Source organism: Artibeus jamaicensis, unplaced genomic scaffold, assembly GCF_021234435.1.
Source record: "Artibeus jamaicensis isolate MK-2021 breed Jamaican fruit bat unplaced genomic scaffold, CSHL_Jam_final contig_497, whole genome shotgun sequence".
Taxonomy (NCBI): Eukaryota; Metazoa; Chordata; class Mammalia; order Chiroptera; family Phyllostomidae; genus Artibeus; species Artibeus jamaicensis.
The window spans coordinates 6,102,721-6,120,146 of NW_026521863.1; the positions used below are offsets into that span (position 1 = coordinate 6,102,721).

General features: G+C 41.5%; 1 protein-coding gene across 4 annotated transcripts in view; it reads right to left on the bottom strand.

Moving 5' to 3' along the window:
- TULP4 (TUB like protein 4) overlaps positions 1–17,426 on the bottom strand; it is a 205,876-nt gene that overhangs the window by 146,825 nt on the left and 41,625 nt on the right. For 3 of the 4 annotated variants that reach the window (XM_037126219.2, XM_053668691.1, XM_037126218.2), the window contains one exon: positions 2,350–4,571. In XM_037126219.2, coding sequence (XP_036982114.2) covers positions 2,350–2,601 — 252 coding nt within the window. In that variant the 5' untranslated portion in view covers positions 2,602–4,571. Of the gene's footprint in view, positions 1–2,349; positions 4,572–12,724; positions 12,744–17,426 lie in introns of those variants that run through there. The other variant, XM_053668692.1, reaches the window with a different exon arrangement.

Sequence of the window (17,426 nt, forward strand, 5' to 3'; positions counted from 1 at the left end):
CATAAGTCAGACTGGTAACTGTAATTAAGGATATTAATGGTATTATAAGGATTGTGAGGTGCTTTGATATCACTATATATATGGCATTCACCATTATCAAAGCTCTATCAAAAATACATTCTCACAACAACTCTGAAATAAAAGAATTATTATTTCAATTTAACCATTAGTAAACTAATGACTTACCCAGGACCACTCCAACTAGTTAAGTAAGAGACCTAGAACTTAATGGACTAGAGACACAGAAAACCAGGAATGGGTGGAGAGGGAGGTGGTGCAGAAAATGGGTCATTGCCGCAGGAAATAAAACACAGTTCTCCCTTACAGACATCACTATGACACAAGCCTACTAAAATTCATGTTTTACAAAGACTATATTAGAAGATAAAAAATTTGCAGTGACTTTTCAGTGGCTTTAATCCATAATTAGCCAAAATTTCTCACTAGAATTAGTGTACAGATCCTTAAATATGTTAAAACCCTGTATAAATGTTTTAAAATCCAAAGTGGTTTTCAAATGTCTCCTAAGTTTAAGAAAGTTGATTTTCATCAAGTATAGTGATACAAAGACAGGACCAGGCCTGGCAATCCCCAGTAATTCAGGCTCCTCTAGAAAGGAGGGTGAACCAATGAAAGGAAGGCAAACCACACGGGAAGGAGGGTGAACCACAGGAAGGAGTTGAAGGCCAAATCCAGGTTTTCAGACTTATCACCAACACAACAGAAACCTAAGATTCAACTGCAAAAGAGAACATTATCGCCTAGAAATTTCCACTCTTTTTGGAATTGTGACATGTCATATAGTGTTTCTAGGAAAGAGAAAAGTACATTAAACTTTAAAAACTATTTTAACACTCAAGAAACTAAATATAAATATATACTCTTAAACAAAGCCCTCCACAATAGGTTAAGCAGCAGAGTTGCAGAGTTCCAGACCAGAGACCTGTGAAGATGGGGGGGGGGGGGGGGCATGTCCAAGATACAGTTCAGAAGTCTGATGCAGCGAGTACTGCATCTAATAACTGGACTTGGAAAGGGGATGCCAGGGTGACTTCTGTGTGGTAGCCTCACTGGCTGGCTCCTCCCAGGGAGAACACAGAGGGTGAAGCAGGTCTGGTGGCTGAAGGGGCAGCAGGAAAGTGAGTTCTCTTGGGTGACCTGAAGTTTGAGATGCCTAGTAACTGACATCCAATTCTGTATTTCACAGGTCAAGTCAAAGAATGGAGTCTGGAATGATAGTCTGAAGGTAAAGGGGAGATAGAGATTTGGGAGTCAGCAGGGTACAGGTAGCTTTGAAACCAGCTTAGACCACCTAGAAAGAGATGCATGCCTCAGGTCCTCCGGCCCTTAAAAAAGAGGTAGAAGGAGGAAAGGTGGAAGGCATAAAGGTACGAGGAAAATCCAAGAGCGTGGCATCCTGGAAAGCAAGAGAAAGTGGCATTTCAACTCCTCCACTGAATGTCACCACTCAGCAACTGCAATCAAATAACCTACAGTTTACAGCAACGTGAAGTCACCAGGAATGGGACCATTTTACTCTGAGGGGTAGGGGAAAAGCCATACTGAAGTGGGTTAGTGAGTTCAAGGTAATTAAAATAAGTGACATTTAAAGAATGTGAGGTAGAAGACCACAAGAACAGACAATCTTCCAGTAAGTTTACCAGCCCATGCAGCAGGTAACTGTCATTACCAATACACCCACAGAAGGCTGCTCAGAGCACAAGGGGGAGGCAGGGATGGGGAGCAATGGAGGAAGAAACTGGGCCAGGAAACCTTCTCAGAGAGGAAATAACAAAATCCAAGAATCCAGCTGAGACTATTCCTATAGTGACATGTCCCTGTAATGAAATCAATTCTTCCACCAAACACACACGACCACCTATCTGCTCCTAAGTAAAGGCAACCCCCTTAACTAAAAAATCAGTAGTAGCCATGACTCACTTGCATGACAGCAATAATATCTGTAAGAAACAGTTTCCAGCTGTGACATCAGATCTCAGAGCTGACATCACGACTGAGTCCTGCCCTAACGCCAGGACCCATTCCCGACCCTCAGCAGTCCCTCATTGGATGTCGCAGGGTGCGTCAGGTGGAATATGGGGTTTGCTCACTGTGGTGGAATGGGGTGAAGATTTGGTAACTAAGCAATGGCACTGTATCTGAACTTTCCCACCAAAACCAAAGACAGAAGTCACACTTGGCAAAGTCTCACGTGGCGGGAAACCTAAGAAACTGAAGCAAAGTTTTCAGTCCATGGAAGGGAGTGGGGCGGTGGGGGCGGGGAGGGGGGCGGAAAGCCCCACACTACCCGTAGAAGTGACTGAACAGTGAAAAGAAGCCCCAGCTCACCTCGCTGTTGTGGCCCCGCAGGTTGAAGTTAATTCTCTGTGGAGTGTTCCTGTCCCGGCGGCAGTGGCTCGAGGTGAAGGTCACGCCCACGACGCCCCGGCCATTCCCCGTGGCCAGCCAGCCCTCCTCGTAGTAGCGTCTCCTGCACACAGGTTTTTCCTTCTCGCTCTTGGGGACTCGCCCCTTCCAGGACAGGCAGAGGATATTAGAGTCGCTGCAAAGGACTGGCCCCTGTTCCACCGCTGCATACATACTTTTTTCAGTGAACTATTTTACTTAAAAAGTAATGCTGAATGCCAAAAAAATTTAAACCAATTCCTCTCATTGATTTATTCTGTTTTTGTGGTTTGCTTGCCTTGTTTTCCCTGACCCCCTTTAATTAAGATTGACCTGGATCTAATTAGAAGGTCAGTATTTTATAAAGATCCACCAAATGCATAGTGAAAAATTCCTCTATAAAACATGATGGCAGTCTGGTAAGAAAAGGTTATGCTTAAAAAAATGTGGAGTCCCCTCTTATTTTCAAGTCCTTAGAGGAACAGTGGGCTGACCCTCTGGAAAAAGAGCATCATTAATATGTGGTGATCAAGAAACCGAGTTTTCTCCTTTTTACTCGACTTAGTTATTCTCATTCAGCCTGAGATTCCAGTTTAGTGTAAAGTGATTCCAGAGACCAAGGGTTGCAAATACATAGATTTCAAGTAACTTAAGGCTTTAAGAATCCCTCGAGCTGGAATTTTCTCTTCAAGAGTTCAAAAGTTAGAGACAGAACATGGGATCATCCTCTTTCTGAAGCCATCCTCTGGCATGCTTTCTCGACTAGACAAATTTCTGCTGCTAAAGCTGAAAAAGATTGCATAAAGGGGGAAAAAGGCACACAAACCGTGCAAAACAACCAGAGTTTGTGCAGACAGCAATCCACGCTTAGGAAGAGAAGATGACTTTCCCACTCTTCAGAACCGAAGATGTCCCACCTTGGAGCCCAGCCAGGCCTCCTGGCAGGTTACCGCGTCCCAGGCATTACTGGGCTCTGTCTGACCACCCCTCTGCAGGGCCACCCAGCCCTCAGTGCCATGGAGGTGTAGAGGGAAGGGCCCTTCACTCCGCAGAGCCAGAACGTTCCAAAGCCCTGAAAACGGTCCAAGCGTCAAGCGTTTGCCTCAGGTGAAGCTTGACCCCCTTGCAGACAAAGCGAAGCCTCGCTGCAGGATTTTGCCCGTCTCCTTCCTCCCTTCCCTAGTCTACCGTCTCCCCTTTCTGCTTCTAAAAATCACACAGTTTTTTCATCTTGAAGGAAATAAAAACTAAACTCAGAATTAAGTCCACCAAGTAATCCTCCCCATATATATGCAAGTCTTCTTGGACTCAACAGAAAAGAGAGTTCCTTAAAACAAAAACACAAGCATGGGTTGGGTTCTTCCCCACGTTTTGCTGATGGGCCCTTTCCTGTTCACACTCAGAGAATGTTTCTGAAGTCCACACGGACAGAACAAGGAAGAGAAGCTTTGCCTGGATGTTCCTTGATATTTTGTAATTATTGGTTTCAACTGCTACCTAAGATATTATCCTACACATAAAAAGAAAGGGAAATAATAAATTAAAATTTCTTGAACACGGTCAACTGAAAAGGGCAAAGGAACCGGTTCACTGTTCTAGCCTGTCCCATCCAACCTGAACCGGCTATCGTCCAGGCACATTCTTACAGTAAGAGTTGCCTGTCAGTCCAGAACTGGGAAGTCTGTCCAAATCACCAGATCCACTGAAAACTGAAGTGCAGAAACTGCGGCCTGATCCCACCTGCAATGTGTGAAATCGCACTGCTCCCTCAGTCACCGTCTCACTTAGCTCCTTCTTTAAACTGGAGAGGTATTTTTGAGGCTTGATCTGTGCAAGTTTTTTTTTTCTTCTTTTTGCAAACTTTCTTTACCCGTGAAGACCACATGGAAAATTGGCCATTAGTGATGTATTTTTCTCCCTGGGCTCCTGAGCCCAGTGGTGTCAAGTTGCTCCATCTGATTCTTAAATTAATTTTCATTAGTTGTAAAATGCTTCAGGTGTGCACCAGAATGAGCCTGTCTTCTTGAGTAAGTGTGTGTGCATAGAGAGGTTTTGAATATACACAGAGACACACTCTTCAACTGGTGCACAAAGCGTCTGCTTTCCCAGTCGTTTCAGGAACCATCTGATTAATCACAGCTTGAAGGCCCTGGAGTCCTACAAATCTGTAAAACAAAATAGATACAAAAAACCCTTTAAAATACTGAAGAATAAAAGCTTCTAACAGAATAATCGCTATAACTGAAATTAGAGACCCATCTTTACACTTACATATACCAAACAGAGCTAGTGATTGGTGAAATTCAAATAGCAGAAGGGTGTACCTTACCAACTCAGAGACAATGTACGACATAAGTGTGCATGCTATGTACTGTTTATTAAATTTGCCAGTAGCTGGAAATATCTGAATGAAATTGTTGCCTCCGTTCTCCCACAGCTTACCATCCTTTCTAAGACTCTGGGCCCTGAATGTGCACCTTGACCCCTCCTTCTGGTTAAGCCAGCAACATCCTGAAGAAGACTGAAGAGGCTCAGGCAAGTTACCTGAATTGTTTTTTTCATTATGAGTAAAAGATATTCCCTAAACACAAAAGGCAGCAAGGGCCTTTAAAACCTCTCCATCTCTGATTGGGGCCAGGTCACAGAGCAAAGCACAGCTGTTTTCTCAGCTTTATAACTGTCTAGTAGCAATAAAGTCCTATAGAATCTACCTCTGGCAAATCCATCCTGTCCTCCTTCCTACTGCCTGCAGTCCAGACCTGCATCCCATATAAAAACGCCAAAGACTCAGTCCTTAACTACTCCCATACCATCCCACCTTCCATAGGACCCTCAGAAAATTCAAGGCTGCTCAAAGAGCCTTGAATATTCTTTTCCTGGCCTGGGCATTCCCTAGCCCCACCCGAAATACTTGACCCTAAAAGTCTAGGGCTGGGTCCAGGTATTTGCATTTCTAACAAGTTCTCAAGAAATGCTAATGCAGCTGGTCTGGGAACCAGGATTTAAGAACTCCCTGATCTATGGGATCAAGCTCTAACAAGACCCTTTCTGATCTGATTTCAAGTTGTCCTCTTCTCCTGCCACGGCCTCCATATCCAGCCTGTGTCACTACCATAGTATCTGGCCACTCCCTGTCCCCCAAAGTTCTGTGTTCTTCCTTTCCATCATGTCTCCATTCCTGCTGGAGACATTCCTTGCCAGGATTGAACACTTCCTTTAAAACCCACCTACATGCCCTGGCTGGGTGGCTCTGTTGGTTAGAGTATCGTCCTGATATGGCAAGATTGTAGGTTCAATGTGGGTTCAATCCCCAGTCAGGGCACATACAAGAATAAACCAACGAATGCATAAATAACTGGAACAACAAATCAATGTCTCTTTCTCCCCCACCTCTCTTTCTCCAAAAATAAAAACCAAAACTAAAAAAACCCACCTACTCTGGCATCTCTCCTGTGCCACCTCCCAGAGCACCTTGCACTAACTTTTGTACCAGCTTTATCACACTGCAACCTAACACCCTGCTCTGTGCTCCCAGAGGCAGGGAACCTATCTTTCTCATCCCTGGAGTAAAGTTTAGCATAAACTCAGTGCTCACTAAGAGGAGGAGGAGGCAGGCAAGAGGAAGGCAGCAGCTACACATACTTTCCTCAAGATACCTTAATTCAGATGAGTCATTTTGCGCGAGTGCGCATGTGTGTGTGTGTAACGTGCCAATGAATCAAAACCACCAAGATCTCTCAGGAAGTGTTGTCGGAGGTGAGAATGGCACCAGGTGTTAGACAGGCCGAGTCAGACCAAACCTTGGTTTAGCAACCTCGCAGTACTTGCTCTGACTGGAAAGAATTCACAGCGAAGACTCAAACTCTCAGAGAAAGTTTACTTAGGAAGTCACAAAGGAAAAGGAAGTGAGCAGTAGAAGACATGGGCTCAGGAAGTAAAAGGCAGAACAAGGTCCTTCAGAGCCTAGGAGAGAGGAAGGTAATGGTAACTTGCCTGGGGGAAATAAGAAGGGAGGGGGGAGAGGGAAGGTGCTGGGGGGAGTGTGCCGGGTCCTCTTTCCCAAGGGCTTTTAAGGGTGGTAATTTTAGGAGAGGTCCCAAGAAAGGATCTCAACAGACTGTTCGTCAGCTCTCCAGGTGTGTCCTTTTAGGGTCCTGGACTCCACTGACCGGACCATGTCAGGACAGGGGTTTGTTAGTCAGCACAGGGGGTTGGTTGTTAGCATAGCTGTTCCTGAGGTCAGCTTTGGTGTAGTTTGTCTGGTTTTGTTTCTTTTCTGGGCCTGAAGCTGAAACACAACTGAGGCCTAAATGATACCCCAGGAAGTAAAAGTCAGGGGGATCTAAACCACATGACCAGCGATATGAAACGTCAGAGATTCTAAACCGAATGACCAGGGCCATGCTAGGGGAGGAAAGGCTACCTTGGGGGCAAGGTCCTTATTTTCCCCGTTTTGCCCATTGGTAGGCACCCGGGGCTTTCCACCCTGGTGACCTTCTGTGCCTGTCCTAAAGTCTGGGATTTTTAAAAACAAATTACTAAGAAGAATTTTTAAAATTATTATATCCAATCTAGAAAATCCCAATAAAGTATCAAAAATGTTATTTTAGTTCTCAAGCTAAGCATGTATCCACAAAGAAAATGCCAGAATATAGTTCTATTTCTTTATAAAGGATAAAAGTTTTAAAGAGTGGTTAAGTAGAAGATTGAGATGAAAAGCAAAAAAGTACATTAAAAAGAAAACCTCATGGACACAGCAGCATGGTGATTACAAGAGGGAAAGGGGTGGGTGGGCGAGGTAGAAGAGAGTCCATATACAGATGACGTATTATAGAAATGAATACCTGAAACCTATATGATTTTATTAACCGCCCTGGCTGGTATGGCTCAGTGGACTGAGTGCCAGCCTGCAGACAGAAAGGATGCCAGTTCAATTTCCAATTAGAGCACATGCCTGGGTTGCAGGCCAGGTCCCCAGCTGGGGGTGTGAGAAAGGCAGCCAACCACCATTGCTCTGCCTCTCTTTCTCCCTCCTTTCCCTTCTCTCTAAAAAAATAAGTAAATAAAATCTTTAAAAAAATTTTATTAACCAATGTCCCCCCAATCAATTCAATTAAAAAAAATTAAAAAGTTCACTCTTAAAAATTGTTTTAAAAAGTAGATTTTAGGGAAATATATATAGATGTTAGATGAATGCAGAGCAGGAAAAAAACAGAGTAGAAAGTTTTCCAATAAAATATTCCAAACATCTAAACTTTAAGCTTTTGATTATAGACTTGTCTATGGGTTGGAGAGAAGGGAAAGACTTTTCCTGGTTGGTGATGTACATTAAACACATCCTAATTTCTACTCTATGGACGGCAGCTCTGGGGCCACAGTCGGCTACTTGTCTTAGATTTAGCTCGACCTCTGGTGGGGAGAGGGAGGGGCTCTCTCCAACCCCACACCTCCCACCGCTTCCCCTTTCCACAGACAGCAACATAACCTGAACTCTACTCTTCTTTTCTAACTGAAGCAACTAAGGTGACCTGCCTCTAATTACAGTTACTCCTTCCCCTGGGGGATTTTCCACAACCCACAAATATCCAGAGCCCAAGGCTGTTCTAACTGGTTCCTAAGGAGCTTCCATAGCTGCCTGGAGGCTAGTTCACATTTGCCTTCCAAGATTGCCTTTTAAGGCAGGGATACTCTCAGCCGTCATTGTCATGTGGCTATCTACACATGCAAGGAAACAACACATACGTGGAAATTTCACAACACTCCTGCAAAGATAATGGAGCTTAATCACAACTGTATGTCTTAATAATAAATGTGTGTGTGTATGTGTATACTTATCATTCTCAAAACACGCTGGTGAGAAAATAACTAAAGACATGCATGGACACCCTGACTGGTTTGGATCAGTTGGTTGGGCATTGTCTACAAACTGAATGGTGTCCCTTTCGGTTCCCAGTCAGGGCACAAGCATGGGTTGTGGGTTCACCCATGGTCAGGACGTATACGAGAGGCAACCAAGTGACATTCCCCTCTCACACTGATGTTTCTCTTCCTCTCTTGTTCATGTTTCTCTCCCTCTCTCTTCCTACTGTAACAGGGTGCAGCCAAGAGGGGGGCCCCCAATAGGGATTTGTAATAAGGTCCAGATCTCAAGGTGTCCAGGAAATATTAGAAATACACACACACACACACACATATGATGTTCTCACCCCCACAAGTTTGAGCTGGGGGATGGGACACATGGAGCAGGGCCACTGAGAGTTGTTTTGTATAGCAGCAGCTTTGCAGCTAACCTCTGGCATGGTCATTTAACATATTTATAACCTTTAAATGGTTTCATAGATATGTTAAATAGCTGTGGCCATATTTTGAGCCAGGGGGATGGAAATGACTTCCACCCAAGATGTAACTGGGAGGCAACTCTCCCTGGTTACAGCACCTGCGTGAGAGCTTGGAGAAGACTGGCTCTATGCCATGGGGCCACACCTGCCCAGACTTACTATGGCAGTCCAGTAAAGCTAGAAGAATATGGGAGTGCTAGCAGGTGTAACTGACTGGAGGAGGAATCGGAAATGGGACTGCAGAGAAAAACTGGTGCTGGGATTTAAACCAAGGCACAGCAGCCATGCCAGGAGAGGACCACGTGGCTGTGGCAGTAGAAAGGAGAACCACATGGCTTTGGCAAAAGTCAGGACCATGAGGCTTTGGGTTGCTCCTTTTTGCCACGTGGCTTAGAAAGCAAGAGAGAATTTGCCTGGAAGAAAAGGGTGAAAGGACTCTTGCTGGTGGGCCATGAGAAGGTGCCACATGGTTCTGAATTAACTGGAGATTGTGGTGGCAACACAGCTGATGGTGCCAGGAGCCTGAATCACGGACTTCTACTTCTTTTTCTGAGATATGGTACCCTGGACTAGGGCAGAGGAAGAAGGAAGGACTGTGTGCAACTGTGGGTATTCTAAAGAACTTTAATGTATTTTAATGAAGACATTAAGTCATTACTCTAAGTCTGTATAACTTTAAAATAAATAATTCCTTTCCTTTTCACCAATCTCTGGCATTGAGAGATGCCTTTCTTCTGGTGGTGGAGCAAAGTGAACCTAGTACAGGGGGGAACCCCCACAGAAAAACAGAGGTCCTTTTGGTAATAATATATTGTATACTCCACCCCGGTCTGTCCTGTAACACTCCCTTCCTCTCTCTCTAAAACTAAATAAAATCTTTAAAAATGCAGAAGACATGTATGCATGGCTATGCCCAGGCTTATTCCAAAGATGCATTCTTACTACAGTAGTGTCAGTTATCAGATCATTTTCCCACTGACTTGCATTGTAAATTTTAGAGATATATTCCACCGAAAAGTTGTCTTAGTCAAAAACAGCAGCGGCTCCTTTAGCTATGACACACTGAAGCACTCCACAGGCTCACATGGCAAGGGTCTTCTCTGCTTGTGATGGAAGTATTTTTCTGTTTAGTTCATCATGCCCACTAAACCCCAAACTCCTGGACTCCAATTTTTATCCTATGTGCAGTACCCAGCAGTACCGCATTTGATTAAGTGTTCGATAAGCACTGAGTATGCCACAGAAGCCCCAGCAGTCCTCTAAGGAAAAGGTAAACAGTAAGTGCTGACTAAATGAGTCCCTGATGAACCCTGGGTCAACACCAACCATTCGGAACCCGGGTCTCCTGAACGTCTGGGCTGACAGGCATTGCAGCCACGCGAGTAAAACGACTCCGCACAGAAGCTGTGGGTCCACCACAACGCTCAGAGAACAGCAGAGGCGGACTGTTAGGGAAAGTTGCTCCCTCTGTACTTTCTGCACGTGGTTTCAATAGCCAGTTCTGAGAACATAAGCACCTAATTATCTGTACAGAGAGAGAAGGGAGGAAAGGGTGTGGAGGCTGTAAAATAAACAGCTGGATTGCTAGTCTACAAAAGAATGGGGGCTAGATACTCACTTCTAAGAATGAATCTATTCCTGAAACTTGGGTGGTAAAACATTGTGGTACCATACATAGCGCTCAATGTTATCAAAAGTCTTGTGCCTTAATTTAAAAAGGAGGACATTTCATTTATCGAACTGACAAGGACTAAAAGAAATGATAACTTCCAATGTCATGTATGGTGCAGAGAAATAAGAGACCTGTTTGGTGATATAATTTAAAAGGCATAAAATGTTACAAACCTTCTGATTCCACAATTCTACTCTTGGAAATTTATCATAAGGAAATAATCCTTGATTGTACAGAGATTTAGAAGGATTTTTTACCTCAGCATTTCAGAAGTGAAAAATCTGAAATAACCTTTATGTCCAAAATGTAATATTGGTTCAGTAAATATTGGCACAGACATAAAACACAATACTAATTATACTGTAGAAGACTACAGCGTGACATGGAACATGTTCTCAATAACTTAATTAAAAAGTGAAATTACGGGTTACGGTTCCAGGATATTCTGAAGGGCCTGCCCACTGACTGCTGCAGATCTTGGGTAAATTACAACAATCTGCTGGACTTCCAGAAAAGTATGAGAAATCTCCCAGGGAGATACATGACACACGCATAAATGCAAGGACAAAGCCAGCCCCATTCGCTATGGCGGCCCCATTTGTCCAGCAGACCTGCGACCTGGTTAAACATGACCGACATTTGACTCTTCTGAGCTTGTCCCCAGGACTGGAAATGACTGGAAGAACAGAACCAACCACTCCCTACAGCCACAGGCAGAAGATAACATTGGAACAAACTGCACTAAATTTACAACATTCCAGTAGCCCAGGGGCCACACAACGGCAACCCCCCCTTTTAATCCAATTATAATCCAATGAAAGCTCAAAGCCCCACCCCTCAAGGCTGGTCCACGCCATGCCCCTTGCCTTTCTTGGAGAGTGGATAAAAACTTTATTCTCTACACTTTCTTCTCTTTGTGAATTCTTTCATGGCCCATGTCACTGACCACCTTAACAATAAACATATGAGAAAGTCAGTTATCCAGCAAATGCAGATATACAATATATCCAGAACTGTCTGAAAAAATGCAGATATAAGCACTGGAATCAGAATCAGGTGCCTAATTGTCCCAATTTACCCAGAACTGTCCCAGTGCTACCACTAAAAGTCCCACATTCCAGGAAACCCCTCATGTCACAGAGTTCTAGGCACACCAGGCAGTTGGTCACCCCGTTACATCTACAAACTGGGCTCAGCCTCCAGGTGGAGAGACCGAGTCCACAAATTCGTCAGGGCCCACAGAGGAAACTAAAACTGTCCCCGAGTTCTAGGACTCTGCGCTTCTAGGTCGAAACAATGCAAATCTGATCTGAAGGAAACATTCCCAATTTAGGACCTAAGGATTCCCACAGATGAGGTTCAACCAAAAATCAGTTACAAATCAAAAATTACCAAACATACAAAGAAAAGTCATCACAACTTGTCAACAGAAATAACAAATTTAGATTTCGAGCCTTCAGAAATTGAAATGAACATACATAGAATTTAACATCATTAGGTTTGGATTTCTGGGTTCTGATCTGACACATAACCTGAAAATCACAACTGTATCCTAAGAGGTTAAAAGCTGGGAAAACTACAAAACAGAATCATCAACTCCTCTTAGATCCATAATAGGGCAAAAACTGTTGATACCAAAAGGCTAATAGAAAGAATTACACTTACCAGAGCATAAATCAATGGGAACCAGTCCCATTGATTGGGAACCAGTCAATGGTTCCCAATATATGGGAACCAGTCCCAGTGTAGGGAAACTGTAATTGAAGAACTGTAACAGGCTTATAGTAGGCAAGTCTGAGAGATAAAAATTTAAGGGGGACCCAGCCACTAGGGATCCTAGACTTGGTGAGTTTAACCTCCAGGAGCTCACCAGGTCCTCACAGTAAATATTGGAGAAAGGAGTTATTTTGAAATACACCAGAGCATTCTGTTCTTTTTAAGAAAGCCTGCCCTCAATAAGAACTATTTAACCTGGGCCTAAGCAGTCGGGATTTCATCAGAGCCTAACTGACCAACTCCAGCTCCCTCTAGTCAACCCATCCGACCTAAGAGGGGGTGGGAGAAACTGAGGAAAATGCGCGGCGACGGCCCAGAAACAAAGGTGCACTAAAACATCGACACCCAAGGTTCTGAGGGTGTTACGTTAAGTCATGGCAATTTAATGACCCTATCATACACTTGACAGCTGTTAAAATAGTAAATCTTAAATGGTTTGACCACATAAAGTAAATGGTAATTATGATAGGTGATCAAGGCATTAACTAACCCTAAAACAAAACAAAACAAAACAAAACAAAAACAAACATACCATGTCATCCGGCAATTCCACTTATGGGTGTATAACCAAAAGTACTGAAAGCAGGATCTTGAAGAGATATTTGCATACCCATGTTCACAGCAGCATTATTCATAATAGTAAAGAGGATAAACAAAATGTGTTATATACATAGAAAGGCATGTTATTAGGCCTTAAAAAGGATATCCCATGTCCTAACAAACACCACAATGTGGATGAACCTTGAGGACATTATACTACGTCGGTAAGCCAGTCACACAAAGACAAACACTGTGTGAGTCCATTCGTATGAAGAACCTAGAGCAGTTCGATTCACAGAAACAGAAAGTAGAAGGGTGATTTCCCAGCACCACGGGGAGGGAAGAATGGCAAGTTGTTGCTTAATGGGTATGGAGTTTCAGTTTTGTAAGATGAAAAGTTCTGAAGACTAGTTGTACAACAAAGCGAATATACTTAACATTAAAGACCTGTACACTGAGAAATGGTTAAGATGGCAAGATTTATGTCATGCACTTCTCACCCCAATAAGTATGTTCACACACACATGTAGAGATTGAGATGCAATCACAGGACTGTAGAATGCTTCCCTTCCCTCCACACCTTATCACATTACTAAGAGCCTATTTACAGCAGTTCTTTTTAATCAGTACCTCATGTCCAGCTATCAAGAAAAATATAATGAGGCATACTAAAATGCAAAAATCACAGTTTGAAGAGCCAGGAGTAAGCATCATAACCAAACTCAGAAATGGCAGGGATTTTGGAATGATCAAATCAGGAATTTAAAGCCACTATGTTTAATATGCTAAGAGCTCTGGTGGAAAAAGTAGATAGCATGTGAGGATATATGGAAATTTTAGGAAAAAAATTAAAATGCTAGAGATTGAAAATACTATAACAGAGATGAAGAATGTCTCTGACAAGCTTATCAGTAGACTGGACACAACTAAGGAAAGAATCTCTGCACTCAAGAATATTTCTTACAGAAAACTCCAAAACTGAAAGCAAACAGAAAAAAGACTGAAAAACAAACCACCAACCTAGAATTTTGTACCATGAAAAATTACCCTTCAAAAATGAAAGACAAATAAAGACTTTCTCAAACAAAAACTGAAAAAAATTTGTTGCCACTTGACATACCTTGCAAAAATGTTAAAAGAAATTCTTCAGGAAGAAGAAAAATGATACAGATCAAAAACTCAGATCTACACAAGGGGGGGGGCACTTCCCTCCCTTTTGTAAAGTAAAGGTAGTATAAAAACATGTATTTTTCTTATTCTTAACTGATCTGACAGATAACAGTTTAAAATAATACCAAAATGCACCCAAAAATATACATGCATATGTGCTATGTATGCTTACTTATAAGCGAGAAAGTAAAAGCAATGATACAAGAAATAGGAGGGAGGAATGAGAAGTATTTTGTTATTATAAGGTAGATCCTTCAGCTATCTGCAAAGCAGATGTCTCTCATACAAGACATACCTAAAACCTAAGATCATGTTAAAAATGGAAATAAAAGCATTAAAAAAGAAGATATACTATTTACACAGAAAACAAACAAAAAAAAAGCCAGGGTGATTATACCCGTAATGAAGAGGTATTTCAAGGCAAAGGTAGTGAATAAGGAATAAAAGAGGGAGCCACAGAGCTTAATAAACAGTCCTCCCATCCAAGTACTAACCAGACCCGACCCTGCTTAGCTTCCGAGATCAGATGAGATTAGGCACATTCAGGGAGGTATGGCCGTAGACAACAAACAGTCCTGTTCACCTGGAGCATATGGAAACTCTTACTTGATCAACACCCAATGAAATAACCTTGAAACATACAAAGCAAAAGTTGATGGCAAGCCATGAGTTATCCACCATTAAAGGTGGTTTGAGATTTCAATCAGCTTTCTCAATCACTTATAGGTCAAGGTGGAAAAAATAGTAAACATTCAGAAAAATGTGAATGTCACAATGAACAAACTTGGTCTTAAAGAGCATACAGTATATAGAATCTTGTATCCGATTCAGAGAATGCATAGTCTTCTCAACACGAACAAAAATTTACCATCTAAAGAGAGTCTCGACATATTTCAAAGAATGAGTATTATACAGACCTTATGGCATGACTACAAAGCTATTAAATTAAAGGCAATTATAAAATATAAATTATAAAACTTGAAAAAATTTAAACAAGCACATTTCTAAATAACTTATAGAAGAAATCATAATGAAAAGATTAAAATACTGAACATTAATTAAAACACTACATACCAAAACTTGTCAGCTACAGAAGTAGCATTTTGCAAAAAATTCCTTATATGTTTATAATTGAAAAAGAAGAAATGTTATAAATGAAGAAGCTAAATGCTCGATGAAAAAGTACAGCATAAACCAAGAAAGTAAAGAGATAATAAAGATAAAAAACATAAATTCATAAAGCAAAAAAAGTAACATTAGAGAGTCTAAACAAAGCCAAATGCTGACTCTTCAAAAAAACATACTCAAAGACACAGACCTCTGGCAAGACCGATGAAGAAAAGGGAGGCCCGTACAAACAGTGCTGGGAATGCAGAGTGGAGACTGAAAAGACAAAAGAATACCATGAACAATTTAACGCTAAAAAGTTTGACAATATATTAAACAAATTCCCAGGAAATGTAGTTTAACAAAACTAACAAGAAAGATAAAGTTTAAATTGTGCCATAACCATGAAAGAAAATGACTCAGTAACTTAAAATCATCCTACAAAAAAACACATCAAGTCCAGATATTTTACAGGTAAGTTCTACCAACATTCAGGAAACAGATTATTGCAGAATCACACAAACTCATCCAGAGGGAAAAAAAAGCAGTAACACTCACAACTAATCCCACAAGGCCATTATACTTCAATGCCAACACCAGGTATGGAGAGTGTAAGAATAGAAGGTGTACGGGGGATAAATGGTTTTGGAAAAAAAATACCATAATAAATAAATAAATACATAAAAAATAAAATATTTTTAAAAAGTAAAATGAAAGAAAATACCATCCATGAATATGATACAAAAATCATAAACAGAGAACTAGCAAATCTAATAGCATATAAAGGAAGTACTAAGTTGTAACCCAACTGGATTCACCCAGGAATAATATTCACCACAGTCGACCTGATAAACTGCCTGAAGACACCTTCCGCACCGTGGCATTTGAGGCCCTTCACAGAATGGTTCCACTCCTACCTGTAGAGCCTATCTTACACCTCTGTCTGGTATAAAAATTATGCTCCTTTCAAAGTATAATTTCTGCTTGTACACCAAGCCTCAAGTTTGTTCTGCTGATTGCAAAGCTCACCCCAAATCCTCCAATTTTAGCCATCTTTCCTGATGTATCTTCAAAACCACCCACTCCATACATCATTGCCAGCTTCCCCCTACTGGGTATGGATTTGTATCAATCTTCACAGTATACTCTTCTATTTTGAAGTTACTCATTCAATTTTCTACCATATTACAAATATCTCAGCCCCTATTCTCTCTGTTAACCCGGTAGTTACTTGAGGGTAAGGATTTTCATATGCCTGTTCATCAAGGTATTAATTCAATAAATGTATGTTCAATCAAAAAAGTGTTTTTATTCTGTACATGGTGTTAAAAAATCTTTTCCCTGAAGAACAAATGATGCTATGTAAGAATAAAAATGCTTCCCCAAGAATGTTATAAATTACATTCCTTTATAGGCTAATAAACCAAAGGAAATCTTTCCACTGCCATAGGCAAATAAACAAGACTCGTGTGCATTTAACTCTGGTCATACAAACACTAGACAGAGCTTAATACAACTTCATTCACCTCATAGTTGAATTCAGGTCTACTTGAATTCCAAATCTGTATACCCCCAAACTGCCTTCCCTGAGATTTTTTTTATCCTGATCCACTTTTCTTATAATACTGTGAACCTTCTGAGAGCAAGAAATACACCTTAATCACTGTATTTTCGCACCTAGGAAAGCACTCAATACCTGCTGAATAAATAACAATTAAATGTAGGAAGAAGCCCAAAATGATAACTCCTTCCAAAAGCTTCACTGTGTCCTCGTGAAATAAAGAGATGACCCTGAATGGTAAACTACAGGTTCTATTATACTCACTATCCTCTAATTAAGGAGGAAATTGCTTATTTTGGAAATTTTCCATTTAAAGACTGAGAATCCGGGGCTCCAAGAAGGCTAAGTTCCAGTCACCTAACACACTGTCATCTGGATGACAGTAAATATGCCAAATGAAATATAATAAAATTTGTCTTGAAAGACTAATACCATGACAGTGCCAAGTTGCAAGTAGCTAAAACCATCCACCACGCATCTGCCAATGTCCCTTCCGCAGTGTTCAGGTGACCTCATCACCTGAAGTTTACTAGGAATACCAGGGATACAGGATCTTTTCACACGTGCACAGCAACACAGGAAACTCAAAACTGGTTACAATCTAGCACACAAACAAGAATAAACAAGTTTAGGTTAGTGAAGAAATTAAAATTACCCTCTTGGTCACCGCTAAAGAGAAATTATAAAAAAAAACAGCTTCCTTTACAAAAAAAGAAAGCACATAGAAATAGCTGTCAGAGAAAAAGTAAAGGATGTGGCCTTAGTTCCACAACCCCATTCCACTTTCCCCAAAATTATTATATATGTACAAAAAAAGAACACACCTGATTATGGTAAACCTGAATTCTAATGTCTT